A 27134-nucleotide genomic window follows, 5' to 3' on the forward strand; every position below is an offset into this window, starting at 1 on the left:
GAGAAGCATCGAGGACAATCTAAGATTCCGGGACTGTCTCAAAGATTTAGAAAAAGTACAGAAGGAGATTGCGGAATTGAACGAACGCAATGCAACCGATGATTATGAACGTCTAAGTCGTGATGCGGTTAATGCCGATAAGCGTTACCAGAAGCTCCTTGCTGAAAGAGGTCCAATTCTCGGATCAATCAAGTCCAAAGATGAGGAGCTTACCAAAAACCTACAAGAATGGGAGACCGACTATCAACACGCAGCTCAGAAATATCGAGAGGCTCATATCAAGGTCGAGACGACCAAGGCAGCTATTGAAGATCTTGGAAAATATCAACTGGCCTTGGACAACGCCATCATGCAGTTTCACAGCGTGAAGATGGAGGAAATCAATAGAATTGCTGGAGAGCTATGGCAAAGCACTTATCAAGGCACTGATGTTGATACAATCATGATTCGATCTGAGAAGGAGAACGAGAGCTCAAGCGCTACCACGCGTAACTACAACTACCGCGTAGTCATGGTCAAGCAGGATGCTGAGATGGACATGCGTGGACGCTGCAGTGCTGGGCAAAAGGTCTTGGCCAGCATTATCATTCGTCTAGCTCTTGCCGAATGCTTCGGCGTACAATGTGGAGTATGTTGCCCTTCCCCTAATTGTCCCACCAAATTATTAACATCATCTGAAGCTCATTGCTCTCGACGAGCCTACGACAAATCTAGACCGAGACACTATCAAATCTTTGGCCCAGTCTCTCCACACGATAATCAAGACGCGCAGAGCGCAGGCCAATTTCCAGCTCATCGTTATTACTCACGATGAAGAATTCCTGAAAGAGATGAAGTGTCAAGATTTCTGCGATAACTACTATCGGGTCAGTAGGAACGAGAAGCAGAAGAGCGTCATTGAGACACAGTCCATTGGAGATATCCTGTCATAATTTGCTTGCTTTCTATTGTATGATTAGCGTTGTCCGGCTGGGGCGGCGCATAGGGGTCTATGGGTTTGGTTTTGATCTTGGCAATGACTATATCATATGCCTAGGATGGCGCAAATGGTTCATGGTGATACGACTTTCTGATCTATAAGTAGCGTGCATAGCTATGGCGTTAGCTAGAATGTGCTGTACTGTGGTAAACAGTCAACATCACTGGGCAATAGAGTCCTGTAAAATTCATCAAGTTCACCTCTATTGATCTACAAGTTCTTCGACCACAGCAAATCAAACAGCCATACCCAAAGAGAATCTACTCATATCCAGATCATCAACTTGGATCCGGCATGGGGTAATTCTAATGGCAGATACTTTATTATCAGCTTAGTACTGCTTCCCCGCATTCGCTGCAGGCTCCAGGAGCTGAAGCTTAGCAGAAGACATGGAGGCTGAGTTCTGCCGAAACCAGAGGCATATAGATGCCTGCGAGCCTTCAACATGCAAATCACCACAACCAAAAGTGCCAAGGCTATGAAATCTTAAAGATATCTAACATCTCGAAGTATTCCGACTTCGAGTCCCGCCGCTTGGATTGCGTCCCCTTCTGCTTTATAAATGTATGTGTATTCTAGGAAGAACAACATATGTGATATCAGCAAGCCTGTCTTATCACTGTAGCAAATCCCTCAAAGTCGATTAGGAGAATAAAATTGTAAAGTTCGGCTCAAGGACCCATGTCTCCTTCTTTTCTTCCAAGTATAATAGAAAGAAGACAATCCCGCGCTCGAATCCCCGAAGCGGTGTGTCAGATGACCCTCATAAGCGTTGCAGATTACCTCGAGTCCCACCACCTAGCTAGCTCTTCTCTCCTTAGACGTCCAATACACAAGCCTTCTATGTACTAAGTATATACGACGGTGGTGGCAGTGACTCTCACAGTGATTCCCACTCTGACACCATGTCTAACGCCATATTCTAATACTGGTATGTTCTCCCTTGTAAGTTGATCTTGAGATTGTCTTGCTGTGCCTGTCTGCCTTCTCACCTATCCCGTGTTCTAAAGTAGTATGGCGAAGACTACAGCCGGGGTATCTTTAAAACGCAGAGGCTGTTATCTGAATTGTTCGTGTTAGCATAGATTCAACGAGATTTTGGGAATCCTCCGCTTTCGTAGCGGCGGCATCAATAAAGATGTGGAGAGCTGTGGAGATGGGCTGTGTGTGTGTGAGAAACAGTCTGCAAACTAGTGAGAGTGCAGACAGTTAGGAAGATGAGTAATAAGTTGAACTTTTGCTGCTAGGAAGCGTTTGGCAATACTGGAGATGATGTATTGCTAATTCTGATATATTTGATAAGCCTAGAGGTCCTGTAGTCAGCCTGGATCTAGAGAGTAAAGCTGTAGAATGGGAAGGGAGAGAGGACGTATTGTGGAGTCGACCGAGTGGAAGTATAGGTAGTTCAATTGAGATCCCTGTGCTGATTCAGAGACAATAAGACTGGCTTAAGTATCCAGTACGTCTGATGGTCTTTTTATCCTACCCAATTCCAGATCTCTGCCGTTGCCTTCCTCCATTTGGTATCTGGTAAATCCCTGTCACCATTAGGATGATTATCTTTTGCTTGCCAATACTTCTGAGTAGTCTCAGAACCATACTCTAGGAGCCTTCAGATTAATACAGAGGTATAGTGGCTTATTGAAAGAAAACTCGCTTTTCTGCTGAACATAGTAATTCTCGCTTTCCCAGGTATTTCCATGTTTCCCCTACCGATGGCAACACTTTGTAGAGTTCGATCAATAGTGGAGAATTCAATCTTCAATCTGTTCCTGCTGCTTGTGAGAATGGATAGATGACAATGAAATCGAAAGGGAGGAGGGTGTTCGGATAGCTGTGAGGATGATAGTGGGGATCCTGATTTCGAGTATCGACAAGAGGAGGTACGATTTCTGCAAGAGCTTAGAACTTGTGCAAGTTTGTTCTACAACATAAGCTTCAATCCTGCTTCTAGAAGCCCATACTGTGTGTCTAGACACAAGATATAAGCGATCTCGCAATAGCATAGGACGTAAAGTATGTCCGGTATTGAGAGAGAGGATCAATATGCAAAGGAACTTACTTGAAAAGGACGTTTGTAATCTCGTGTGCTATACTCTCCTCTTTATTTGAGATTCGGCGTAAACAAATTGTCATTGCCGTCTGAACCGTGCCACCCTCTCTTTTCGAGGTTGGATGAATGCTTGTTTTGTACGCGTCAATCTTGCACGCGTTGAACTCTCCTACAGACGGAGGAAACATTCCGACTGCCCAGAAACTCGACGCGGCCCCTTTCCACATATCTGCTAATCGACCATCAGCATACCAGAATAACCATAAGAACATATAATCTCATGCCCTGAAGGATGTGTCGCAGTAACTGAGTAGATACCCAGCCTCTGCCTCCCTCAGAAGGCAGAATAAGCAAGTAGATAGGATAGCATGCATCGCACTCTTAGCAATGAGTAAACATGATACAGTGAATCTTATGTTTTCCGCATAGCCTCTGGTCAAATAATCTGAAGAACCAAACGGAAATAAGTCTCTGTTTACATAAATTTGGTTGTTGAGGGGGGAAGCTCACTATTTCGATACTCGATTCCCCAAACCCCCAACACCTTCAAACATAAAGACTCGACGTCCCAAGGAGCAGATCCACAGCAAATAGGACACCCACAGTTCCTCGTCAGAGAAGACAAAATTGAAAGACAAGATCATCCCCAGATCTCTAAGACGATATCTCCTCATCGAGAACAATCTCCTGCCAACCAATCTTCAAGCCATATTGGATTCAGGGCCGCATCACGACGAACATTGTCTTTCTTTCTCAAAATCGAGTGGCCCATTCTCGAACCCCTCTTCATCGACATCATCATCGTCAAGGTTTTGACCAAGATCAGCAGTCGCAACAAGAACCGCCAATACCACATACAATCTTGAAGCCGACCAAGAATCCAGACTGCCCTCTCATATTTCCCAGCCAATACTCTCCACAACAATATCTACCCTAATCTGTCTTCCCACAGCAATGAACCCACTCCAACAATACCTTCAATTCTTCTGCAGATAGAGACTCCGAGAAGATGGAGAGGAGCCAGCGTGGGTATCAGCACCCAAACGCAAGGAATGAAGGAACCCATCGTAATGAGGTCGATGACGAGTATTCGGCGGCAGATAACGCATCAGAGATGCCAAACCATCGAACTGCGTTCCAACCGAGCTGGCAAAGCCCATACACCGGGGGATCTACATGGCGAAATAACATAGAGCAGTTTGAAGCTCCCCAACTAGGGTCGACACGACCACCAGAGAGCCGAGGACAGTGGGACAATACCCAGCTACCAAAGTCTACACAATCACGCGACCAAGAGCAGTGGGACGATACCCGTCTACCAGAACCTGCTGCCGGCGTCCCTTGGTGGATCACTCACAGATCGGGCCATGAACTCCCACAGCCTGATAACTTTCCACGGGATGAAAGCGGTTCTGGCCAGTATGCGCAACCTGCGCGTCTCCGCCATGCTCGGCGTGGGACTTTTCAGCAAGATCAAAGCGATCTCAACCAGTATTCGGCGGAACCCTTGGGCCTTCGCCGCGATCAACAAAGCACCTTTCAACCGGACGAAAGTTCATTGAGACAGTTTTCCGAGCCTACGCACCTTCGCCATACTCGGCATAGAACATTTGGAAAAACAGAGGAGGTTAACTTGAACAACCAATATTCGCAGCCTTCTGGTCTCCATCGCGCTCAGTATAGTACCTCTCAAGACGAAAGTTCCATGGGCGAGTATTCACAACCTACGCGAGCTCACCATGGTCAAGATAGAACATTTGGAGAGGCAGATGATGGTAGCTTCAAGCAATATTCGCAACATTTGGGTCTTCGTCGTGCTCAACACCAGACTTCGCAAGAAGCAGAAGAAGACGAAGATGACGAAGATAGACAGTATCCGCAACTAACGGGTCTTCGCCGTACTCAAGATAGTACTCGTCAAGCAGAAAGAAATATTACCCAGGATTGGAAACCTCCGCATCTTCGTCATATTCCCGCCAGATACAGACACCGCAACCAAGCTGTATACTTTCCACCAAATCAAAACAAGAAGAATGAGAGCCCACAGGAGTCTGGCCCACTACAAGAACTTCCAGCCCGCGATATGTCTCATCATCAAGACGCATACGAGCAGAGCTTCGAAGCCCCTGCTAGTTTCCAACCTCCCAATGTTCAACGTAATCAGCGGTCTCATTCTGCCCGCGGCTACTATAGCCCAGGTCCATTGGATGGCCGGCCACTTCCACAAGTACCTGTGGAAACTGGATATGGAGCGGAAGAGGAAACTTTTCCACGGGATCTCGCAAGAGAGGCACACGAAGAGATCCAGCTCGAAGAACAGAAGCGTGACAAGAACCATGCAACAAGAGATGGGCTCTTAAGAGAATATAGAGCGAGAGGTATCCGGAAACTAAAATCTTTCACTGATAATAGATCACGAGGTGCAGCAGTGGAAGACCAGTCTCACTCTCCAACACCAGAGTGGGATCTGCCAAGACAGCCTCCACCCGTTCCTGCCCCCGTTCAATATAGACAGCCAAGTGAGGATGACGAAATTGGCGAAGCTATGTGCATAAACAGCTCTGGGCTTTCCCGCATGGGAGAAATAACTGAGAGGGCTGAAGCAACATCCAATGCGGCGCAAGAATACCTGAAGCAGAAAGAGTTAGAGAGCTTTTTCAAGTCTCTGATACAGTCCAAGACGAAAACCCCCTTTTTAAATTGTCTGATAGAGCTCAATCTAAAGATTGACCAGCTTGCTGTTCAGCTGTGGAGAGGTGGACTGGAGGGGAGAAAGTTGTTCTCCGGAATTAGCGGTAACAGAATCAGAGTTGCCTACGAGCATGTCAGTGGCTAGTACAATGCCTATACGAAAGGCTGCTAACTGTGACGCTAGATGATAAGAATGCTCACAGACTTGACCTGGAGCCTAGGGAAAATTCCCCGGCTCCAGGGCGAAAAATTCAGAGTCAGACACATCAAGGGAAGAGTGCTGGCCTGTCTTTATGCGACCAGATCTCACGTTGAGGTAAGGTTTAGGAACCATATATCTTTGGCGCCGCTAATGTGCCTTAGATGCTGGTCAGAGGCTTGGAGCCTTATGTTGATAATTTGGTGGTAGGAGGGGAAAGATTCGGGAAGGGAGAGATCCTTGTCACACGCTTCAAGCGCTGCATAGAAGACTGGGAAAGCATCGACCAAAAGACAGGGGATGTCATCAAGGAGCTAAAATCCCCGAACTTTGCAGCGCCCAGGTCTACCTAGGTGACCATTGCTTCCGATCGGTTTTTGCTCCGAAGCTTGTCCTTCATAAAGGAGCATCAGCATCATGCCTCGGGAATGAGTAAGTTCGACGAACTTACTTCAGTTGAGGCAACTTTCTTTCATGATTGCGGTATGGGGATATGCGTGCAAGGGTTTGTATGAGTATGGGTACTCTCCAGTATTGGTGTTAATTGAATCTGGCCTTCCTATAGCCAGGCCGCACATTTATTTCCTTGCCTCAATCGTCTGACAAGAAATCCAACCCCAAGAGGTCCAGTGATCGTGCATAGTGCTACGGCCCAGATGATGACAAGGAATATTTCTTCACCCAAAGATCCAACATCGGACCCATTTTGCAGTCGCAGGGTGAGAGTTCCTGAGCTCTGTGATAAGGATGCTATCAAGAACCCAATCTCCCCTCTGGCAACCATTGCAGAACCGACAAGGACGGCTATCAAGTGTGGCGGTCTTGTGGGTGCTTCTCTATCCAGAACTCGCAGCTGTGGATCCGGTGCTGGCTGCAACTGAAAGTTCGGCGGCAGATCCTTGGCCTTGTGGCGGCTGCCGGGCTTCCTATTACGCAGCATGCTCATGAAGTAATCGAAGTAGATGACAGAGCTGACGAAGCCTTTCGCCATAATCATAAGTAAGGAGTATATGATGCCCTTCCAAACGATTGAGCCGGCAAACATTTTCGTGATAGGGATGGAAAAGCCAATCGAAGCCTGGAATGCAGTGTTAGCCACATTATCCTTGCATAGCCCATCAAGCTTACAGCCCGATCATAGATTGGAGGAAGTTGTGATATGAAAAAGAGAATTATAATCCTTTGCTTTGGTCCGCATTATTTCGACGGAAGAACATGAGAATGCCTGGCCAAAACCGATCATGTGTCCCCAAATCATCGAAGCAGATCAACAGGCCCAGGAGCTACGCAATCAAGTCGCAGAGCTTTGCGCCTTTAATGACTGATATATAAACCAGATCTGTTTGCTACTGGAAGTGAGAAACCCATGAAGACTTTCCAACTTCGCGATGAAGTCGGACCTGAGGCACCTTCTTGACCTGAAGAGCATTACCCAGAAGATCTGAGTAGATCTTGAATGTGTAGGAAAGTGGAAGACTTGAGAAAGTCGGGGAAGCGCTGACTAGGATCGCAGAATGTCAACTAATTTAGGGAGGAGACTCACAAAGAAGAAGGGTACAAGTATAAAGTTCATCGCTGGTTTATAGTACTTCTCATACATCTTTAATGACATCTCGTTTGACGTGGATTCCGCTGAATCTTCAGAGGTTGTAATATTCTGGAGGGAGTTGACTACCCCGCCAGCGATGAAAGCAGCAAACAAAACGGAGGCGTCGATGAAGGAAGCTATTGTAACAAAGATGACCAAGACTGCTGTGGATAGTATAAAGTTGAGATGGGGAATTTGGTGGACAAGGTTGGTTGTTGTTTTTCGAAGTGTTCCTATCAGGTTGGGTTGGGTTGCGGAAACGTCAACACCCCGGCCAAAAGAAGCTACTAGCCAGGCCCAGATAGGTTTCAGCACAAAGGCCACGAAGGTCAGGGTGACTAGAAGCAACCCAAAACTTGCTACAATTGGTCGAGCAATGGGCCATCCTGCTGTCCCACCACCTCCAAGTGTCGTCACAATGTTAACCATGACCAGACCGACAACATCATCCATCAGAGCAGCCCCGACAAGAACAACACCCACACGAGTCTGCTGCAAATTTGCGGATGAGAGGATGGCAAATGTCGTGCCCAGAGATGTTGAGCACAAGGAGGCACCAGCAGAAAATGCCGCCAAGGGGCTTGGGTATGCCGTGCCAACACTGCTGGAGAAGGGTAGGCTTAGCAGGATAAAAGACAAAGCGATTGGCATACATAGGCCAACAGTTGCAACGGATATCGACATATAAGCAGTTTTACGCATCAGAGCAAGGTCTGTGCTAAGACCGCCTTCAAAGACTAGACTGATCAGACCTAGATATCCAAAGGCCTGGATGGCTACTTGGGTGCCTTGGGATAACCATGCTGTTCCGCCAACGGGAAGCCCCCAGATAACTCCTATTAGGATTTCTCCAATGATTCCACAGTACAAGAGACGGTCAAAAATATATCGGGTTCCATTGAGTAGCAGCAGGAAGGAGGCTAGGGGTAGGATCTGTGTGATTCCGGGTTCTTCGTATGGGAGGTAAGGCATGGTAAGTTGCTGCTAGGGGTTTACAGACCTCCTAGAAGATATACAGCGTTTGGATTTGAGCAGGAGACCATAGCCCAGCACACATGGAGAATCAAATGAATCGTTTGTGAGTCTTTCGACCGGAAACAGAACATGCGAGAGAAGGCATGAGGTTAAGATAATTTATGCCTAGGTATATAACAAGGCGGATATATTAGACGAGATGGCTCCGTAAGGGGTAACGATCATTCCATTTTACATGGCCAAAACAGTTTCCCAGTCGCGTAAATATCCGATGTTCTTGAACAACACGGTACTGTAGATGTAGCAATAGCCTCACTTCAGCCTTAAGGTACGCAAGAATGATCGAGAGTAATTGTGCACTACGCATCTCGAGTTCTCAAGCTTCCACTGCCAGAATGTCACCCCTGGTCACCGTATCTACCGAAGACGCTAAGATTGCGAGTACCAGAATTTTATGAAAATTCGTGATAAGAGAACAAGAATAATCATCCTTGGGCTTCTCTCGCCCACCCCCAAGCAGAATCTCCTCAGCCTCTGAGGACCCGGTCAGCCATGAATGCTCACGCCCTCCTCACCTCCCAGGGATGGCGAGGTACTGGGCACTCCCTCCACCCCACCAGCGATGAGACCGGCCTTTCTCGCCCGCTTCTCGTCTCCAGAAAAGTTAACAACCTCGGCGTTGGAAAGAAACAACACAAAACGAGCGATATGTGGTGGATGAATGCCTTTGATAAATCATTGAAGGGATTGGATACAAGCGAGGAGGGAAAGGTCGTCCAGAAGATCACAAACGGAGGCTTGGATATGGTTGTCAAGGGTGGTTCGAAGTATGTTGGGAGTGGCGGGGGACTATATGCCAGTTTTGTGAGGGGGGAGCCTTTGAATGGGACGATTACGGAGGAAACGTCGGAGAAACCGACTGTGGCGGATCAAGAGCCACCTGCGAAGAAGAGAAGGAAGCATGGGGATAGGGCGGAATCGAAAGAGGAACGAAGAGCGAGAAAGGCTGCAAAGCGGGCCCTGAGGGCAAAGGAGGCCGCTGCCAAAGAGGAACCACAGACCGAAGAGGCGCAGGATGCGAGTGTAAAGAAACTCGAAACGAAGGAGCAACGAAAGGAACGAAAACGGCGGGAAAAAGATTCATCCCGGGAGGCAGAACGAGAGGCAGGGGAGAGTTCGTCAGAGAGTAAAAAGAAAAAGAAGCGGCGGAAGGAGTAAGGAAAATTCGAGTCTTCACCATTGTGATTGGCGTTCTGGCAGCACGGCGCCTGGAGTTTACTTGCAGCTTTTTGACAAATGAAGTAATTCGAACCATGAGGGTCATTTCAACTCATGGCTCCTTGGGTATCTTTCCAGGCCTATTTGACAGTAGCCACGGTCTCCTCTCCCAAAACTCATCCTTGATGACATCCAGGTGCTGTACCGTGATCCGTGCTTTGGCTCTCCTTTTTTTATCATTTTCTTCTTGAGTTTTCGAGAGTTTTATCTGCTCCGTAGTCTTTGCCCCATCGTCTTCGATAGCCTCACCAGCTGTTCCAGGCTCCACTAGCTCGTACTAAGTTCCTTCAGCAAAGCAAGACGGTCAGAGGGGATCGAAGGAGACTTACATCCCTGAAGATAACGCTCCCTTTCTTATAAATTTCCGGCTCGTTGTTATAATTGATCTTGAACCTAGAGAACAATATCTCATTCTTGTCCGCTGACAGCGAACCCTGGTCTGGTGTAAGGCCCGGGCAGGGGATAATTTCAAATCTGGGAAGGAAAACTTACTGCGAGCTCCTTTTCAGCACTCTTTGCATCCATACCACCAATCTGTATCAGTGCCCAGAAGGTCGTATTATAGAGATTATTAATGTGGCCTTGAAGCCATCAGCCTCAAACTTTCAGACATCGGCGGAGAGAAGACTCACAGTCGACCTGCCTCCAACTCATGTAGTCTCTCAAATTCTGCACACTAGGATACTGAACTGCTCTCCCATCAAAACTCGGGAGCGGGGGTGATAGCGGTACACCGGGAAAGAACTGAGACCAGAGATGAACATAGTACGCCGTGAAGGTCGAAACTATGGTCGTCACAAGCTTGCTATTCAGGTATCAATATCACACCCCTCACTTTGAGGGAAAGGTCATACCTTGACCGCCTGTCGAACAGAGTGCATGATTTGTGAAAAACGAAGCTTAGATTCAAAGCAAGATTAGAAACAGAGCAGAAACAAGGTCCTCTCCAATGCAAACTCACCTGTACTCGTCGCTGATGCCATAGGCAATTACTATGTCTGGCAACTCGGTCATAACAGCCTTAGCAGCCGCATTCATGAGATCGATTGCTCGACGGTCGTTTGGCTTTTCGAAGCCATACTTATTGGAGAACCTTTTCAAACTTGTGAGCACTCCCGCGGTGCTCATGATAATTGCACTTACTTGTGAAAGCCCCTCCCATCGATTCGCACCACGATCCAGGTGTTTGGTAGGAGCACATCGGGCTGCTCGAAGGACTTAACATACTCGTACCTGCATAGTTTTAGCAATAGATATAAACTGGAGAGACGGAAGAATTTACTTTGAGTTGGCCATATCTGAAAGGCCATATCTGAATTGCCATATCTGATCTCCGTGTTTAGGTTGTTGCGACTACGGAAGCGGTGAGTCATGCGGGGATAGGGCAGAAAACAGAGAAGTGACTCTCCATGAGACTCGAAAATCTTTCTTTATATCAAACGTTCCCAGCTCCCAATTGGATTTTCCGCTTCAAACATCAACTCATCATCATGTCGGGAACTACTCTGCATCTGCGCTCCGAGTGTGAGTTCCCATTGATGTGCTGCTATACCGGTTGCTAATGCGCTTCTCCAAGTGGGCAAGGCCCTTGAACACCGCTCTGCCCTCACACCAACCACCGCCAAAGCTCTTATAGACGCTGGATATAAAGTCAATGTTGAGCGCAGTTCCGAGCGAATCTTTGATGACAGCGAATTCGAGAAGGTCGGGGCCACGTTGGTCGAAGAAAACACATGGCGCCAGGCCCCTACTGATCACATTATCATTGGCCTGAAGGAGCTTCCTGTTGACGACTGTAAGGCTTGAAACCTCCCATATAATTGCAATTACATTAACTGACGTTTCTGCAGTTCCTCTGGAGCACACCCATGTTCAATTTGCACACTGCTACAAGGGCCAGGCCGGATGGGAAAATGTCCTTTCTCGATTCCCTCGCGGCGGGGGAACTCTCCTCGACCTTGAGTTCCTCACTGATGACAGAGGCCGACGAGTTGCTGCCTTTGGATACCATGCTGGCTTCGCTGGCGCAGCTTTGGCTCTTGAGAACTGGGCCTGGCAACTCACACATCCCGCATCCGAGCCATTCCCCAGCGTTTCGAGTTACCCCAATGAAGAAGCGCTGCTAGTCGACGTCAGGAAGGCAGTTGAAGATGGAAAAGCAAAGGCTGGCAAGGCACCAAGAGTTCTTGTGATTGGCGCATTGGGCCGATGTGGAAGTGGAGCCGTTGACCTCTGCTTAAAGGCTGGAGTACCAACCGAGAATGTGTTGAAGTGGGATATGGCAGAGACTGCCAAAGGTGGACCTTTCCCCGAGATTGTGGAGAGCGACATCTTCATCAACTGCATATACTTGACGTCCAAGATCCCTAACTTCGTCGATATGAAGAGCTTGGATACCCCTAATCGCAAGCTCTCTGTCATCTGTGACGTTAGCGCAGATACCACCAACCCAAACAACCCTATCCCAGTTTATACTGTCGCCACTACATTCAAGGAGCCGACTGTTCCTGTGGAGGTTAAGGGAGAGCCACGTCTCAGCGTGATCAGCATTGATCACCTGCCAAGCTTGCTTCCTAGAGAGTCAAGCGAGGCTTTCAGCAAGGACTTACTTCCAAGCCTGCTGCATCTGAACGAGTGGAGAACAACTCCGGTTTGGGCCAAGGCAGAGAAGCTGTTCCAGGAGAAGGTAGCTACACTACCAAAGAGTGTTTTATAGAGGAATTATATACTCCGTATAGGCGCACTTAGACATCGGTATGATGAATTAAGAAAAAGGTTTCATGGCTATACATATTTGACTCTCAAACCAGAGTACTGCATTGATAGGAGATCTCTATATTGCCTAAGGTAGATAATTAGGAGTGCGCGACGATCGAAAATAGAATGGAGCAGAAAGGAGTATCCATCGCCTAGTAAGACACTTAAGAACATTCGATATTAGAGCATAAAGTATGAAGTAGGTTACGTGATCTGCTTTAGATATTTGCCAAGGATGCTGTTGTAGGTTATTCTTCGAAGCACACGAAGATTCGATGCTTTATATGTACTGAAAATCCGGAACCAGGCAGATTATGCAGACAGACTTGTTACGGTACTTGATATATAATAAGTCCACTTGCTTGGAACGACTCTAATATTATAGCCCAAGCATACTGTACATTCTAACCTACATCTCCAACTTCTGGTCGCGCTGTAGGAGTATTTCCAAAGCTTTCCAGCCCCCTATCCACAACCATTCGGTCCGTTAAACCATTGTGTGCTTCCACAATAGACTGTGGGTCAGCTTGCAGGTCAGCTTGAGCACCGTTTGAGTCCGCTTGCAATGCGGCATAACGTGCTCCAGCCTGCTTGAGAAGTTCTTGTACCTCTGTTTCCCTTGCCAATATGTCTCTCTTCTCCTGCTCAAGATCAGCCATCTTTTTATGTCTGCGCGCCAGTTCCTGCTCCATCTCGTTCATAGTTGACTGCAGCCGTTCCAGACATTCAGAGAGGACTGGCAAAGGCGTGATCTTCGAAGGAGCCTGAACAGCAGTGTTTTCTGCGCCATCGTGCTTGTGGAGACCGTCCATACCCGCACGCGTCTGCGCTGCTTCATAAGCTGCCCGTCGCTCAGCTTCTGAATCATCGGAGTCGTTTTCCGAACTTCCTTCTGCTTGCTGGATCAGATCAGCCATCTCTTTTCGTTGACGGCGCTTTGCCTCCCTCTCCTGCTTCTTCCCCAATGATATCCGGCCGTCTTCTACGAACTCATCAAATCCTTCCCCAAGATCCTCATCCTCTCTAACTAATCGAGATTCTGCCTTCTTCTTCCGCGGTAGGAACGATAGCTGCCTTCGATCATCACCGTCGTCATCGTTGAGAGATATGAAATCTTTTTCTCGTGCCAGACGTGCCCGCCGCTCCTTCTTCTCCCTGATCTCGGCCTCGCTGGGTATGTACGCAGCGCTCGAACTCGATCCAAATTTCTCATCGGTGTCCACCACCATTGCCCCTTCCAACTCTGAAGCATCCAGCCCTTCACCATCCGCAAGATTGGCTTGAATATCATCTAAATCTTTTGGTCTACTCGGCGTAGAGCTTTTTAATTCGTTCAAGTAGTCTTTGCTGTATGTTGGCCGCTCCTCGTCATTATCACCAGATCGAGTGGGTAAGCCTTGATGCTGGAGGCTTTTCCGGAAAGCATTTGACTCAACAACTCGACGTCCCAATGTAACTTTCTTAGGGGTGAATGCCTCATCATCCTCCAGTGCCTCCGCTGCATCCCCTGAAATGATCTCGCCTGTCCCAAATGATAGTCTGGAGGCAGTTGACTTTTTCTTCTTTATCGTAGAATTCGACCTTCCTACTGTAGGTTTGATTGTAGTTTGGGCGCCATTATTACTATCCGCTGTATCGTCTGTGCCAGCATCATTCGTGTCTTGCGATACTTCATCGAACAGTGTGCTCTGTCGCAGACTGGATTTCCTAAATGGTTTTCTTCCAGAATTCGAAGCCGAACTTCCTAATGTCGCTATATTCACCACGTCAGCTGGCTTTTCACAATCAGCTGGGTTTGTAGCTGTAGCAGTGGAGGACTTACGAGTATTCACAGAGTCCCCGGAACCTCCTGCATCATTTGCGACCTCTTCATCCTCGTCATTGACCTGAATCTTCCGAGCTTTTCTCTTTGACCCGAAGGCGGAATTCATTTTGCAGAATGCGAGTTGGCTTGCTTTGAATCAAGATCAGACACCCATCGACCCTCCAAATAAACTCTCGTACTCGAGGGGTTCTAAGGCAGAGGAAAATCACAGTCGAAACATTGGAGGTGGTCGCGATTCATTATCACCACGTGACCTTCAATTTTAGCGTGTTGCGACAATATCCTTTGGGAGCCTCTTCTAGGGCAACGACAACACCAAACGGAACCCCAAATATACAGTCAAGATGCCTCAAGCTCAGCCAGAGCTCAAGAAGGTTCGTTTTACTCCACTCAAGCCTGATATGCGCCCCGAAATTCGCGAAATCCGCCGGCACGCGACAGCGCAAGCGTCTGGAGGAAAATGGCGTATGTGTGTTTATGAAGGACACATGGACTAATTCGTGCTATAGTACCTCGATAAAAGGCTCTTTGTGCAGCTGAACGGAAGCCGGAAGGTTATTGGTGTTCTGCGAGGTTACGATGTGAGTTCATGTCCTATCAGTGTTAATAGAAACCCAGCTAATCCATCTAGGTCTTCTTGAACATTGTGCTGGATGACGCAGTTGAGGAGAAGGACGGCGGTGAGAAGGTCAGATTAGGGATGGTGGTCAGTTGCCAAATATCCTCAAGTTGTGGTTTGGTGCAGACGCTGATATTGAAATAGGTCATTCGAGGCAATTCCGTTGTTATGCTCGAGGCGTTGGAAAGAATAGGAGGCGGCAGAGATGAGAGATGAGACACAAATGCTCTACGTCGAAGCAGTTAAGGTACCTGGAAAGACTATGCAGGGAAAAGTTACATGGCGTTTGCGAGGCTTTATAAAATACCACTTTAACGTATGGAAGGGCAATGGATGATCTGCCAGAAGGACTATAATTACTTCAACTGCTCCCAATACTTTTCCTCGAACCCTTCCATCATTGATCCTCCAAAATCCTTCACCCATTTCTTAATACCACCCTCGAGCACCAAGACCTTCAGATCAGTTTTCCGTCCGAACTTTGCAATGTCATCTATGTAATCCTGCATCCAGCTAGCACAGCGTGGTCCACGTCCTGAAGAGGAGCCTAATTTGATTCAACTTAGTTCTTTAGTACTCTGTACTAAGAAACTTACCACAGTAGAAGATAACTTGCTTGATAGAAGCTCTATCACATAAGTCCAGCAAAGTCTTCCGAGTTTGATAGAAGCTTTGAGCTGGAAGATTTAGAGAAGATTTGATCGTTCCACCCTTTGAAAGTCAGAATCCATTCATAGATTAATAGTGTGGAGGGTTCGTAGTATATATGAGTCAAGTGGACATGGAATGCGATTTCTTACTTCCCAATCAGTCCGCCGCACATCCACAAGGACAAACTGGCTTGGGCCAGACTCGATATCCATATCATCAAACAGCTTCATGAGCTCGTCCCCAGTGATCTTGGGGCAGGTGGCCCTTGGAGCTGGGAAGGCAGACCACCACTCTGTCTGAGGAGCTTGGCTCTGACTCTGGGCCATATTGCTTGTGGGCTAAAATTATGTGAGAATAGTGACTAGACAACTGAAAACATTCACATCATTGAGTGACTGACACTGTGTGGGAATCAAGATTTAGTTGAATTGCTGGGACTTTGGTGAGTTGCTGAAGAAATCTTTTTTTACTGAGGTTTTCGATGCTGTAGCTTTCGGATGCGAGAAATCTAGGACCTAAGGTACGTATGCTTGGTGATCTCACATACGGAGTATCGCAGAATAACGGGCAAAAATAGTTCCAAAAATATACAATTGTGTTGATAACTTATAGATTAATTGAGCTAGCTATATCATGAAATTGAGAGTCTACCTGACCAGAGGTAATGTCAACATTCTATTTCACCTGATTCTCAAAGCCCTTAGAGTATCTTGGTCAACCGATCACCAAATTTGATTATTTGATCCATCCTTCTATTAGCCTGTACAAAACCAACGAACACAAGCTACTGAAAAACTATGCATGACTCTTTTTTGACCCTTTTTTCGCCTTCTTATGCGCCTTTTCTCCCAGTTCCGCCTCATAAATCTCAGCAGCAGTTTCACCAGGCTTTCTCTTTTTGTTACTCTTCACGCTCACTACCAGATTCTTCTGTCCACTCTTCGTGGCATTGAGCACTTGCTTCTCCGCATCAGCCCATCCAGGGGCGCCTTCCTCGATTTCATATCTTGTCATTCGGTCAGTTATTGGTAATAAGAGCTGATCGCGGTAACTTACTGATCCAGGGGCAGAGCATCAATCAACTCTCTTTGCTTCTCTCTCAATGCCTTCAAAGCCTCGTCACCACCTTCCTCAAGCTCATCCTCTAATGTAGTCTCCAGAGGCGCAAACCGCGTGTCAATAATTTCGTCATCGAAAGCGCCGTTGGCATCTGCTCTGCTCACTCCGATAGCCTCCTTCTTGGGCATATCCGCTGCTATTGCCTCAGAAACCAAAGAGCTGAGATGCGAGCTCATCTTCCGCATGATCTTGATGAACATTGCCAGCAATTGAGAGGATGGAAGTGACAGCTCTTGCTCAATTGAAGACAAGTCCTTGCGCTGCAATCCAACTGCTAACAAGATGGACGCTTGGACACCCGAGAGTTTGACGTCAGATTTCAGACGTCCTGTGAAGTACATCATTGCCAATTGTGGAATAAGATCCAGCACAGCGTGATAATCGAGCATATTGTTAGCATATGATTCTAGGCGCTTGAGATCGAACGAGGAGAACTCCCTATCCAGATCTGATTTAGTCAAAGGTTGCGGCGGGTTAGTAGTGTCGAGTCTTGAGCCTATGTTTGCAGATTCATCAACACCGAGAGCAAGAACTGATGGAAATTCTCGGAACTGGTATGACAGGAGCTTTAGGAATCGGTGCTGGAAATCTCGTGAGAATGCTCCAAGCCATGATTGATCGGGGCTATTCTCTAATGCGTGGATCATAACGCAAGTGTGCTCTCCGGTCAAGTCATTAGGGGTTTGTCGCAGATACACAGGGGAAAATGAAGCGCGCTTCCAGAACCTGTGAAGGGCCTGTGTAAGGCCAAAGCTTACGCCAACATAATCAAGGCTGACCGGTCGACATTCGGCTAGTTTGGAGAATAAGGGAGGCATCTTCCGAATATCCCTTACTTTGATATCGTCGTCAAGCAATGATGAATTGGCGAGCTCTGCGTCCGTAACTCGTGTTATCGTTTCCTCAACGTAACCGTTCGCATCTTCAGAAAGATTCGTGAATTTTCCCTCGTAAAAGTCTTTGAGGAGTTCAAGGGCTTTTGATCCATACCCCATCTTGATATAATCAGGATTTGTCGCTATCCTGACGATACGAGCACCAGATAACCCAGCGAAATCCTCGTCCTGGAATTGCTGACTGACAATCCAAGGTATGAGGTCACCAGCTGCCCTCTTTCCCCTACTTAGGCTATTAAGAACGCTCTCTTTGCTGATTTTACCTTCAAGTGCTACCTGTATAACGCACAGGGGCTCGGGTAAATGTTTGCTATCTTCTGGTGTGGGTGGAACGAGGACGAAAAGCTGATGGGCTGGAGCGTCACTCATAAGTTGGAGGTCGTCAGGCGAATTCTTGTAGTGACTAGCAACATAGAGTGCAACCATCTGTTGCAAGAACTTTTCTGAAACCTCGTGAAAGGAAAACAGGGTATCGCGGTTAACTTGTAAGAGCTGGCACTGGGATGGATCGGGACATCCTTGAAGGGTGTTCGCCCTCGATCTAGAAAGCCTTGGAGTCAGCATAGCCTTGATAAGGAAATAGAAGGTCGGCTCAACTGGAGCTATTGCTGCAAGATCCTACATACCTTGGTAGAGTAGCATCAAGACAGAGAACTGTATTAAGCCACTTTTCCACTGCATCCCCCTTCGCGTAACGGATTGGCTCCGAAAGAGTAATTTCTCGGAGTGTCCGACCCCCTGTGAAAGGACCGTCGGCAATTTTTGAAGCTTTTCCGGTTGAACGATCAGCGACTTCCGCATCGGGCTTTTCGCTGGCCTTGCTTATGCCCCTCGACTGTTCTCGAAGTTGCTGGACCAATTTTAGTGATAATGATCTGCCCGTGCCTTCATAACCATTGATTGTTGAGGCCATGAAAACAAGATATGGTCCCATTAGCTTTCGGACAAGAGGTAACGGTATTGCTGCTGCCTCGTCGATAACGAGTAGCTCAGCTTGCCCAAGAACATGAGCGTCTTGTGGCCTGATATATTGGATGGTTTGGCGATGTTGGCGGTGAATATTCACGCGGACAACAGCTTTATTGAAATCGGGGTTGGTTGATTGAATAATTGAATAGTCGACGTGGTCCATGTAGTTCAGGGCATCAAAACCTTTGAATATAAATTCAAAGAGGGTCTTCAGATTCTCGGGACTTGGAGATGTGATGAAGATGTTACTGTACCCATGAGCAACGGCCGCAGCAACAGCTACTCCCAAAGCAGCTGATTTTCCTCTTCCTCGAGCTGCCGTAAGAGCAACGGTGCTCCTCAATGTTTTCTCCGCAATGGCATCCACAAAGGTCTCAAGTGCCTTCGCTTGGTCCACTGTTTTTGCCAACGTGACCAAAGATCCCGTCGGTTGTACATCTTGCAATGCCTCCTTTATGGCATCCAATTCTTTCTGTGCCTCACTTTTGGGCTGATCGAGATCCGGAGGTGGTAACGCCCTCACGTTCTTGCCACCAGAAATTGGCAACACGTTCATTTCGTCGTCAATGACGAGACACGATTCGCATTTACCCAGTGACAGTATGAAGCGTTCGTTGAACCTGGCGGTAACATCGTCGTGTGCTTCAGTTCGGTATCGCGAGTGGACATCCATAGATAAGGTGTAGAGCTGTTTCAAACTCGTCATCCCTTTTAGGAGCAGTACCACAAGACCTCCTCCTTCAACCGTCTCAATAGTCCTGGCGAGTAAGTTGGGTGTAATTGCTTCAAAGTCCTGCAATATGCACATCCCATAGGTATTTCCCAGAATCTTATCCGTCTCTTTGTAGTAGACATAGCGGATGTTGTTGAGGGAAACAAAAAGCTCGAATGGATCCTCAGTATTCGCCTCTCGTATGCCACGCTTGATTTCCTTCTTGATCTTTTGCTCTCGCTTTTTCCGGTGACTTGCGCAGCATATTAGCTTGCTTTCGCCCTCATGGGTCAAAACACTTCTCACCTAGTAAATCCCAGAAGCTTGTGCTTGTATGCCCATAGGATTGACCTGTTCTGATTTTTTATATCCATACTGGACATTATATAGTGGAGATGGACAATGACATCTTTTGAATGATCTCCAACGACCACGATAAAGCTTCGTTTCTTTTCCTGGACCCCATTGCGCAGAAGCGCCTGAATGCGCGAATCTCTAGTGTCAAGTCAATAATTGTTTCTGCAGATCTGACAATAACTTACAAGGCCTTTGTCGCCATGCTTGCTCTCCTATAGTCTTGTCAAGTTCCTCTCGAGGGCGACATGCACACGGATAGGTTCGGTCGGTGCTGCTGGCTCTAATGCCTGCGAGATTTTGGACGATAATGAACTTTTTTTCTGCCAGGTCGCTAACCACAAATTTAGCGCGCCTTTCCCCGCAAGGCTGATATTCAGCCTTCTTATAGCTCCTAAAGCAACTGCTATCAAACGGTATTGTGTTGTGCTAGAAACAATTGGAATGGCTCTATTATGGCAAATATGGAGAATATATGTCACTATTTTTTTGGCCGCAGACTTCACAGGAGATCCAGAATGACAAGAACATGCTGTTCATTAAAATATCTACTCTATAAGGGTAATTAATTGTCAAAACCAGACTACGCTACTGCAGAGACTCGACGACAAGAGCAGAAGCTCCACCGCCACCATTGCAAATACCAGCAACTCCAATCTTGCCTTTCTGCTCTTTCAGGACATTGATCAAAGTTGTAACGATCCTGGCCCCTGAACAGCCAAGGGGATGTCCAATAGCCACAGAGCCGCCATGAATGTTGACCTTTGCTTCATCCAAGCCAAGAATCTTCATGTTAGCCAACGCAACAACCGAGAAGGCCTCGTTAATCTCATAAGCATCAACGCTTGCAGCGTCGATCTTAGCGTGCTTGATAGCCTTGGGAATAGCCAAAGCAGGCGCAGTGGTGAACTTGCTCGGCTTTTGTGCTGCATCTCCCCATCCCAGGATTTTTGCCAGGGGTTTCAAGCCTAGCTCTTTCAATTTGGCTTCCGAAACCAGGACCAAAGCCGATGCTCCATCATTGATGGGGGCGGCATTTGGGGCAGTGATAGTGCCACCGTTTGGCTGAAAAGCTGGGCGCATGGCCTTGAGCTTTTCGATATTCAGGTTCTTGACTTCGTCGTCCCTCTCAACCTTAATCGCTGGCTTACCTCGACCTCCGCTAACCTCAACGGGGACGATCTCAGCCTTGAATAATCCCGACTCGGTAGCCTTCTGCGCTTTCTGGTACGATTTGATGGCGTATTCGTCTTGCTGTTCCCTAGAAATCGTGTGATCCTGGGCACATTCCTCTCCCGCTAGTCCCATATGCTCCTTTTTGCCATACGCATCGGTCAAGCCATCCTTCAAAACACCGTCGACAAGGGTTTGGTCCCCGTACTTCGCACCAGTTCTCAGATTCGGGAGATAGTGAGGAACGTTGGACATTGATTCAGTACCACCCGCAACAACAATATCGGCATTTCCAGTTATGATTGTTTGGGCGCCGAGGATGATAGCCTTAAGCCCGGAAGCACAGACTTTGTTAACGGTCGTGCAGATGGTGGCTTCGGTCAAGCCTCCAGCAAGTGCACATTGGCGCGCAGGATTTTGGCCTAGACTGATGCTCGTCAGCTTTGATCCCCTTCGAGGCTGGTAATAGCGCTTACTTTGCAGACAAGACATTTCCAAAAAAGACCTCCTCAACATCTTCGGCTTTGATTTCTGGCACTCGCTCGACGGCGGCTCGAGACATCGTCAGCAAGGTCAGGCAATCTCAAGAGGAATAAACCAGTGACTCACCCTTGATGGCGATGCCACCCAATTGGGTTGCACTCAAACTGGAAAGGGAGCTGTTGAATTCAGCATTTGCTTTTGCGTGGGCGGAAAGGGGAGTCTGCTCACCCCAAGAAAGACCCTATTGGGGTCCTAACCGCGGAGACAATGTACACGGGTGGGAGTGATGAAGACATTTTGGGCTGTATATGCGACGATGTTCGAAGCGCAGAAGAGCAATTTGAAATCTGATGTGCGAGAGGAAAGGTGCTCGAAAGATCACCTGGAGGGGGAGGGCTCTGAAGAATCCGCCGTCAAAGACACCACAACAAAACCCTTGTTATATTAAACTCAAGCGGGACAATGTTCACCGCCCCAAAATGCGACACTACCGTACTTACTACCTCCCTATCTTACGTATACGGATTCTAGATCAGGAACCCAAACGACGCTTCTATTATCCAAAGGAAGACGAGTTCTAGTTTTCCATGGCCTTGCGCTCTTCTTTATTACAGACTACGTGAAGAACTGCGTCGAGCTTTACTTACCCCTGATTTTGGACTTCTTCCCAACACCTTTCCTTAGCACCCCAGCACCCCTCACAAGGCTGTCGCACGTGACATTCTAGGCTAAACCTAGTCTGGAACCGCGAACTTTTTTGGCTAGAAGCTCTCGTCGCGAGTATCTGGAGTTGACGCGGAGGAGAAGGCCATTTGTTGCTCCCACCCAAATACCCATCTTCCGCTGAGTTGCCCGCCATGGATGATCTTTATGACGAGTAAGATTCTTACTCCACATTTGTTCTGTCTCAACAAACTAATTAACTTCTGTAGATTTGGTAACTTCATTGGCGAAGCCGAAGAATCAGAGGACGAAAGCCAACATGGCGTCGACGCCGGCGCATACGTGTACGATGACGAGCCGGAAGAAGCGCCAGAGGCTACAGGGCAAGAATTGATGGAGATTGACGGTTGGTGGGCCAAAAAGTGAGAGTCTCATGGAACTAACTTTTGCTTCAGATGAGGGTCCCTCCAATGCCGTTGTTCTGCACGAGGACAAGCAGTACTATCCAACCGCCCAACAAGTATACGGAGAAGATGTGGAAACCATGGTGCAGGAAGAAGATGCCCAGCCTCTCACACAGCCCATCATTGCGCCCGTGGAGCAGAAGAAGTTCACCATACAAGAAGCAGATCTCCCACCGGTCTTTTTTGATCGGAGCTTTATGACGGATCTTATGAACTACCCGGAACAAATACGGAACATTGCCTTTGCGGGCCATCTACATCATGGCAAGACTGCCTTTATGGATATGCTAGTTCTCGAGACTCACGACATTACCGACCGATTGGAGAAGAGGACTGGCAAGAAGAGAGACGAGCAATTAAGATATACCGACGTACACCTACTGGAGCGCGAACGCGGTATATCCATAAAATCGGCACCAATGAGCTTAGTATTGCAGAGTACGCGGGGAAAGTCTCATCTCCTCAATATTCTGGATACGCCAGGTCACGTCAATTTCGTGGATGAAGTTGCTTCATCACTGCGGTTGGTTGATGGAGTCGTCCTGGTCGTTGATGTCGTGGAGGGAGTTCAGGTCAATACAGAGCAAATCATCAGACACGCGGTTTTAGAAGGGCTGCCCATGGTTCTTGTCATCAACAAGATGGACAGATTGATCTTAGAGCTCAAGTTACCACCAACAGACGCTTATTTCAAGCTCAAGCATGTTGTCGAAGAAGTTAATACTGTGATCGAGAACACCCTACCTGGCCAAGGTGAGAAGAGACGGCTCAGTCCGGAGAAGGGCAACGTTCTCTTTGCGTGCACTAGTATGGGCTGGTGCTTTACCCTGCAATCATTTGCAAAGATGTACTCTGACAGCTACCCGGGGAGCAAGACTGGGAAGGGAGTGGATGCACAAGAACTGGCCCGACGGTTATGGGGCGACATTTTTTTCAACCCACAAAAACGATCATTCACACGCAAACCTGTTGAAGAGCGGGCTAAGCGTTCCTTCGTCAGCTTCGTTCTCGAGCCGATATATAAACTCTATTCTCATACCATTAGTGAAAGTCCGGAGGACTTGAAGGATACACTCGCCACACTTGGGATATTTCTCAAGCCATCTCAATACAAGACAGATGCCAAGGTACTCTTGAAACTTGTCTGCGAGCAGTTCTTTGGTCCTTCTCATGGATTTGTCGATATGATTGTTGACCATATCCCTTCCCCTGCTGAGGCGGCGCAGGCGAAGCTCCAGCGCTATTACACCGGACCCCTAGATACAAATGTTGCTAAAGCGATGGAAAAGTGCGATCAAGATGGTCCCTTGGTTATCCAAATTTCAAAGCTGTTCAATACGAGCGATGCTGCCGGGTTCTATTCTTTCGGAAGAGTTATGAGTGGCACAGCACGACCAGGTTCTCAAGTGAGAGTGCTGGGCGAGGGATATTCGATAGATGACGAAGAGGATATGAGCATGGCAACTATATCGGATGTGTGGATCGCCGAAACACGCTACAACATTCCTACAGATGGCGTTCCTGCAGGCAACTGGGTGTTGCTAGGAGGCGTTGACAATTCAATTGTCAAGTCAGCTACCCTGGTTCCGCCAGTTCTGCCAGACCACGAAGAAGCTTACATCTTCAAACCTATTACCCATTTCACCGAGTCGGTCTTCAAAGTGGCTGTAGAACCCATCAACCCTTCGGAACTTCCAAAGATGCTTGACGGTCTCAGAAAGATCAACAAAAGCTATCCGCTCATAACCACCAAGGTCGAAGAATCGGGAGAGCATGTTATTCTTGGAACCGGGGAACTATACATGGATTGCGTGCTGCATGATTTACGCCGGCTATACGCAGAGATGGAGATCAAAGTCTCCGACCCAGTCACACGTTTCTGTGAGACAGTGGTTGAAACATCTGCAATCAAGTGCTATGCCCAAACCCCGAATAAGAAGAACAAGATCACGATGGTCGCAGAGCCTCTCGACCAGGGTATCGCGGAAGATATTGAGAGCGGCAAAGTTAGCATCAAGAGCCCTACCCGCGTCATTGGTAAGTTCTTTGAGGAGAACTATGGCTGGGATCTGTTGGCTTCCAGAAGCATTTGGGCGTTTGGGCCCGACGATATGGGACCAAACATCCTTCAAGACGACACTATACCATCCGAAGTGAGTCCTCTTATGGATAAAGTATGAAGTATTGAATCGGGCCTCTTATACTGACTGACCAACAGGTTGACAAAAAGCTACTCCTTGGTGTTAGGGATACCATTCGCCAAGGGTTCAGTTGGGCGACCCGAGAAGGGCCATTGTGTGAAGAACGTAAGTCCTCCCAAAAGCGCAACTCTTCCTTTCCCAGGCCACCTTTTAGTTGTTGTAGCTGCTAAAGCGGTGTGCTTTCGTTCACCTATCCCTATTGGCCAGAATCACAGGCGGGCCGAATGTTTTCTAACAATCCTTGTAGCAATCCGGAACAGCAAGTTTAAGATCACGGATGTTACTTTGGCTACCGAAGCGATCTTCCGGGGAGGCGGCCAGATCATCCCCACTTCCCGACGCGCCTGCTACTCATCGTTCCTTATGGCTTCCCCACGGCTAATGGAGCCCGTCTACTCATGCTCGATGACGGGACCTGCAGATTCAGTCACTTCACTGTATACGGTACTGGCCCGTCGACGTGGGCACGTCTTATCAGATGGACCCATAGCCGGGACTCCCCTCTATCGAGTCAGCGGCCTCATTCCTGTCATTGACTCGTTCGGATTCGAGACGGATCTGCGTATCCACACGCAAGGCCAAGCGACTGTCAGTCTAGTCTTTGACCGCTGGAGCATTGTACCTGGGGACCCTCTAGATAAGGATGTGGTCCTGCGGCCGCTCGAACCCGCAAGTGCTCAAGCTACAGCACGAGATTTTGTCCTGAAGACGAGGAGGAGAAAGGGGTTGAGTGAGGATGTCAGCGTTGCTAAGTTCCTTGAGCCAGAGCTCTTCTCCAGCCTCAAGGAGAGTGGATTACTGGATGGTTAGATAGATAATTTTTTTCTGGTGCGCACAACAAAAAAAGAAAGAATATCTGGGAGTTTGGCTGGCAGGATCTTGACAGATCGAGATCTTTTTTTTGTGGCGTTCTGAGCCCGGGAATTGTAGGATAGCCCCCCCGGGAGGAGGGGCAGAGATAGATACCGACATATTGAGAGCCTATTTGCAATTCCAGAAGCACACATAATTCGCTACAGTACAGACAACAAGAGAGTAGAACCTCGCTACATGGCAGTTTCCTTTTTTTTGGTTTACTCAGCACCAAGCAAGAAATCATTCCTAGGTACCTAGGGCCCACGATTGCCAAGAGGCACGGCACGTTGTAGGTAGATCGTCGCCCATCACGCGATCCAGGAAATAATGCCTCTCACACCGCCGACCGCGCCCGCCTCTGGCAGCCCGGGGAAGGCCCGATGTTGATAAGGACGGATGAAAAAAGCCAGTTAACTTGTAAGGTAAGGTAAGGTAACTGTACATGGCACTATTGAAAAATAAAAATAGGGCATGCATCCTAGAACTCCCCATGCAGACTGATATGATATGATATGATATGATCATACGTTATGGATATCTATGGATATATAGATAGGTAGGTAGGTAGGTAGGTATGTACTGTATGCATAGCACACCGTTATATTCCTTTTTTTTCCTCTTTCTCTTTTTGCTTTTCATCTTTTATTTTTTTTTTTTTGTTTTTTTCTCTCTGTCTTTGCTTTCCTTAAAAGAGGCGAGAGAGGAGAAGGGGGGAGAGAAGAGAACCCGGGGGCGGGAGGAGGCGGGAGGCGGGGGGTGATGGGGTTCCCGTCTTCAATAGGTGGGTAGGTAGGTAGGTAATAATAGCAGAATAATGGGAAAAGCTCGAGGTTCTCTTGTACCACAGGTTTTTGAAGATTAAGTCTGGGACAGATTGATCTGTAAAGAAACTCAAACGAGAAAAAGAAAAGAGAAGGGGGGGGGGATATTGCAAATCCGATAAAAGCAAGCACATCAATTGACCCCTCCATAGGGTAATGCATAATTGTTCAGGGTTGATAAGCGGATGGTACAGTAGGTACGGTAAGGTATGGTATGGTAGGTGAGGGGAGAGAAAACCAGTTGTTAACTTGTTGGTGGCGGATTGGATTGCATTGGGAAGCATGGGGCAAAAGAAAGGAAGGGGGGGAGGGGGGGGTTGATTATTAATTGATTGATATTCGAACATTAACTCCCTCCATCCTTCCCTCCCTCCATAATCGAATAATGCAGCTACATATTTAGGTAAGGTAGTAGGTTATTTGTGATTTGTGTACGCAAGGCGGGCGACAGGTATTTGTGTACACTGTACAGTTACTGGATACTCCACTACTACTTACTACCCCGTAAGGTAATGCAGTAATAGAAATAAGATTTTCCCGACTCGCATCCGCGTTCCCTTGTTCTCTCCACCCGTACAGCGCTAAGGAATGGTTTGCATGGTGATGTAAGATAGGGAGGGAGGGAGGGAGGGCGAGAGCTGGGAGCTGGGGCTTGGAAGCTGGGGGCTGGTTGGGATCTTGCGAGGCGAGGAAGGGAGAATGCGGGTGGATACGATAATGAGAAGAGTTGTAACTTGTACCTTGTGAGTGTGTATGTATGTATGATTGTTGTAAGTATGTACATATATAGCACAGTGATAATAAGAGGA

At 47.7% G+C, this 27134-nt stretch overlaps 12 protein-coding genes across 12 annotated transcripts; 4 read left to right on the top strand and 8 right to left on the bottom strand.

The window, feature by feature from the left end:
- Positions 1 to 2733: 2733 nt before the first annotated feature.
- M430DRAFT_54172 (hypothetical protein) lies at positions 2734 to 3304 on the bottom strand (the record flags this gene model as incomplete). Its single annotated transcript, XM_024868446.1, has 2 exons — positions 2734 to 2950; positions 3042 to 3304. 2 exons carry the CDS (start codon positions 3302 to 3304, stop codon positions 2734 to 2736), a joined length of 480 nt encoding a protein of 159 aa, XP_024717205.1.
- Positions 3305 to 6048: 2744 nt separating this feature from the next.
- Positions 6049 to 8619, bottom strand: M430DRAFT_61928 (hypothetical protein). Its single transcript, XM_024868954.1, has 3 exons — positions 7466 to 8619; positions 6374 to 7000; positions 6049 to 6316 (listed from the first exon to the last, which is right to left on the bottom strand). Exons 1-2 carry the CDS (start codon positions 8480 to 8482, stop codon positions 6482 to 6484), a joined length of 1536 nt encoding a protein of 511 aa, XP_024717206.1. The 5' UTR covers positions 8483 to 8619; the 3' UTR covers positions 6049 to 6316; positions 6374 to 6481.
- Positions 8620 to 8867: 248 nt separating this feature from the next.
- On the top strand, positions 8868 to 10007 carry M430DRAFT_37543 (hypothetical protein). The gene has a single exon (XM_024867143.1). The coding sequence runs from the start codon at positions 9038 to 9040 to the stop codon at positions 9701 to 9703; it is 666 nt and encodes a 221-aa protein (XP_024717207.1). The 5' UTR covers positions 8868 to 9037; the 3' UTR covers positions 9704 to 10007.
- M430DRAFT_54175 (hypothetical protein) lies at positions 9816 to 11059 on the bottom strand (the record flags this gene model as incomplete). The annotated part of the gene is made up of 8 exons (XM_024868447.1): positions 9816 to 10040; positions 10093 to 10197; positions 10256 to 10344; positions 10396 to 10568; positions 10618 to 10662; positions 10725 to 10856; positions 10907 to 10996; positions 11046 to 11059. 8 exons carry the CDS (start codon positions 11057 to 11059, stop codon positions 9816 to 9818), a joined length of 873 nt encoding a protein of 290 aa, XP_024717208.1.
- Positions 11060 to 11253: 194 nt separating this feature from the next.
- M430DRAFT_109748 (hypothetical protein) lies at positions 11254 to 12479 on the top strand (the record flags this gene model as incomplete). The annotated part of the gene is made up of 3 exons (XM_024861304.1): positions 11254 to 11287; positions 11340 to 11558; positions 11614 to 12479. 3 exons carry the CDS (start codon positions 11254 to 11256, stop codon positions 12477 to 12479), a joined length of 1119 nt encoding a protein of 372 aa, XP_024717209.1.
- Positions 12480 to 12924: 445 nt separating this feature from the next.
- Positions 12925 to 14451, bottom strand: M430DRAFT_31491 (hypothetical protein; the record flags this gene model as incomplete). The annotated part of the gene is made up of 2 exons (XM_024866043.1): positions 12925 to 14273; positions 14343 to 14451. 2 exons carry the CDS (start codon positions 14449 to 14451, stop codon positions 12925 to 12927), a joined length of 1458 nt encoding a protein of 485 aa, XP_024717210.1.
- Positions 14452 to 14645: 194 nt separating this feature from the next.
- On the top strand, positions 14646 to 15551 carry M430DRAFT_189797 (hypothetical protein). The gene is made up of 4 exons (XM_024864000.1): positions 14646 to 14719; positions 14855 to 14926; positions 14977 to 15051; positions 15109 to 15551. The coding sequence occupies exons 1-4, from the start codon at positions 14690 to 14692 to the stop codon at positions 15178 to 15180; spliced, it is 249 nt and encodes an 82-aa protein (XP_024717211.1). The 5' UTR covers positions 14646 to 14689; the 3' UTR covers positions 15181 to 15551.
- M430DRAFT_109582 (hypothetical protein) lies at positions 15321 to 15941 on the bottom strand (the record flags this gene model as incomplete). Its single annotated transcript, XM_024861288.1, has 3 exons — positions 15321 to 15511; positions 15561 to 15675; positions 15765 to 15941. The coding sequence occupies 3 exons, from the start codon at positions 15939 to 15941 to the stop codon at positions 15321 to 15323; spliced, it is 483 nt and encodes a 160-aa protein (XP_024717212.1).
- Positions 15942 to 16372: 431 nt separating this feature from the next.
- M430DRAFT_147803 (hypothetical protein) lies at positions 16373 to 19936 on the bottom strand. Its single transcript, XM_024863086.1, has 5 exons — positions 19854 to 19936; positions 19618 to 19806; positions 18257 to 19564; positions 16672 to 18171; positions 16373 to 16621 (listed from the first exon to the last, which is right to left on the bottom strand). Exons 1-5 carry the CDS (start codon positions 19868 to 19870, stop codon positions 16411 to 16413), a joined length of 3225 nt encoding a protein of 1074 aa, XP_024717213.1. The 5' UTR covers positions 19871 to 19936; the 3' UTR covers positions 16373 to 16410.
- A 317-nt stretch (positions 19937 to 20253) lies between these two features.
- On the bottom strand, positions 20254 to 21617 carry M430DRAFT_147805 (hypothetical protein; the record flags this gene model as incomplete). The annotated part of the gene is made up of 4 exons (XM_024863087.1): positions 20254 to 21265; positions 21315 to 21390; positions 21448 to 21497; positions 21550 to 21617. The coding sequence occupies 4 exons, from the start codon at positions 21615 to 21617 to the stop codon at positions 20254 to 20256; spliced, it is 1206 nt and encodes a 401-aa protein (XP_024717214.1).
- A 561-nt stretch (positions 21618 to 22178) lies between these two features.
- M430DRAFT_23035 (hypothetical protein) lies at positions 22179 to 25459 on the top strand (the record flags this gene model as incomplete). The annotated part of the gene is made up of 5 exons (XM_024864820.1): positions 22179 to 22198; positions 22254 to 22390; positions 22440 to 24601; positions 24667 to 24754; positions 24897 to 25459. 5 exons carry the CDS (start codon positions 22179 to 22181, stop codon positions 25457 to 25459), a joined length of 2970 nt encoding a protein of 989 aa, XP_024717215.1.
- A 719-nt stretch (positions 25460 to 26178) lies between these two features.
- On the bottom strand, positions 26179 to 26938 carry M430DRAFT_189856 (hypothetical protein). Its single transcript, XM_024864002.1, has one exon. The coding sequence runs from the start codon at positions 26670 to 26672 to the stop codon at positions 26190 to 26192; it is 483 nt and encodes a 160-aa protein (XP_024717216.1). The 5' UTR covers positions 26673 to 26938; the 3' UTR covers positions 26179 to 26189.
- Between the last annotated feature and the right edge of the window lie 196 nt (positions 26939 to 27134).

Source organism: Amorphotheca resinae (assembly GCF_003019875.1).
Source record: "Amorphotheca resinae ATCC 22711 unplaced genomic scaffold M430scaffold_13, whole genome shotgun sequence".
NCBI classification, from domain to species: Eukaryota; Fungi; Ascomycota; class Leotiomycetes; order Helotiales; family Amorphothecaceae; genus Amorphotheca; species Amorphotheca resinae.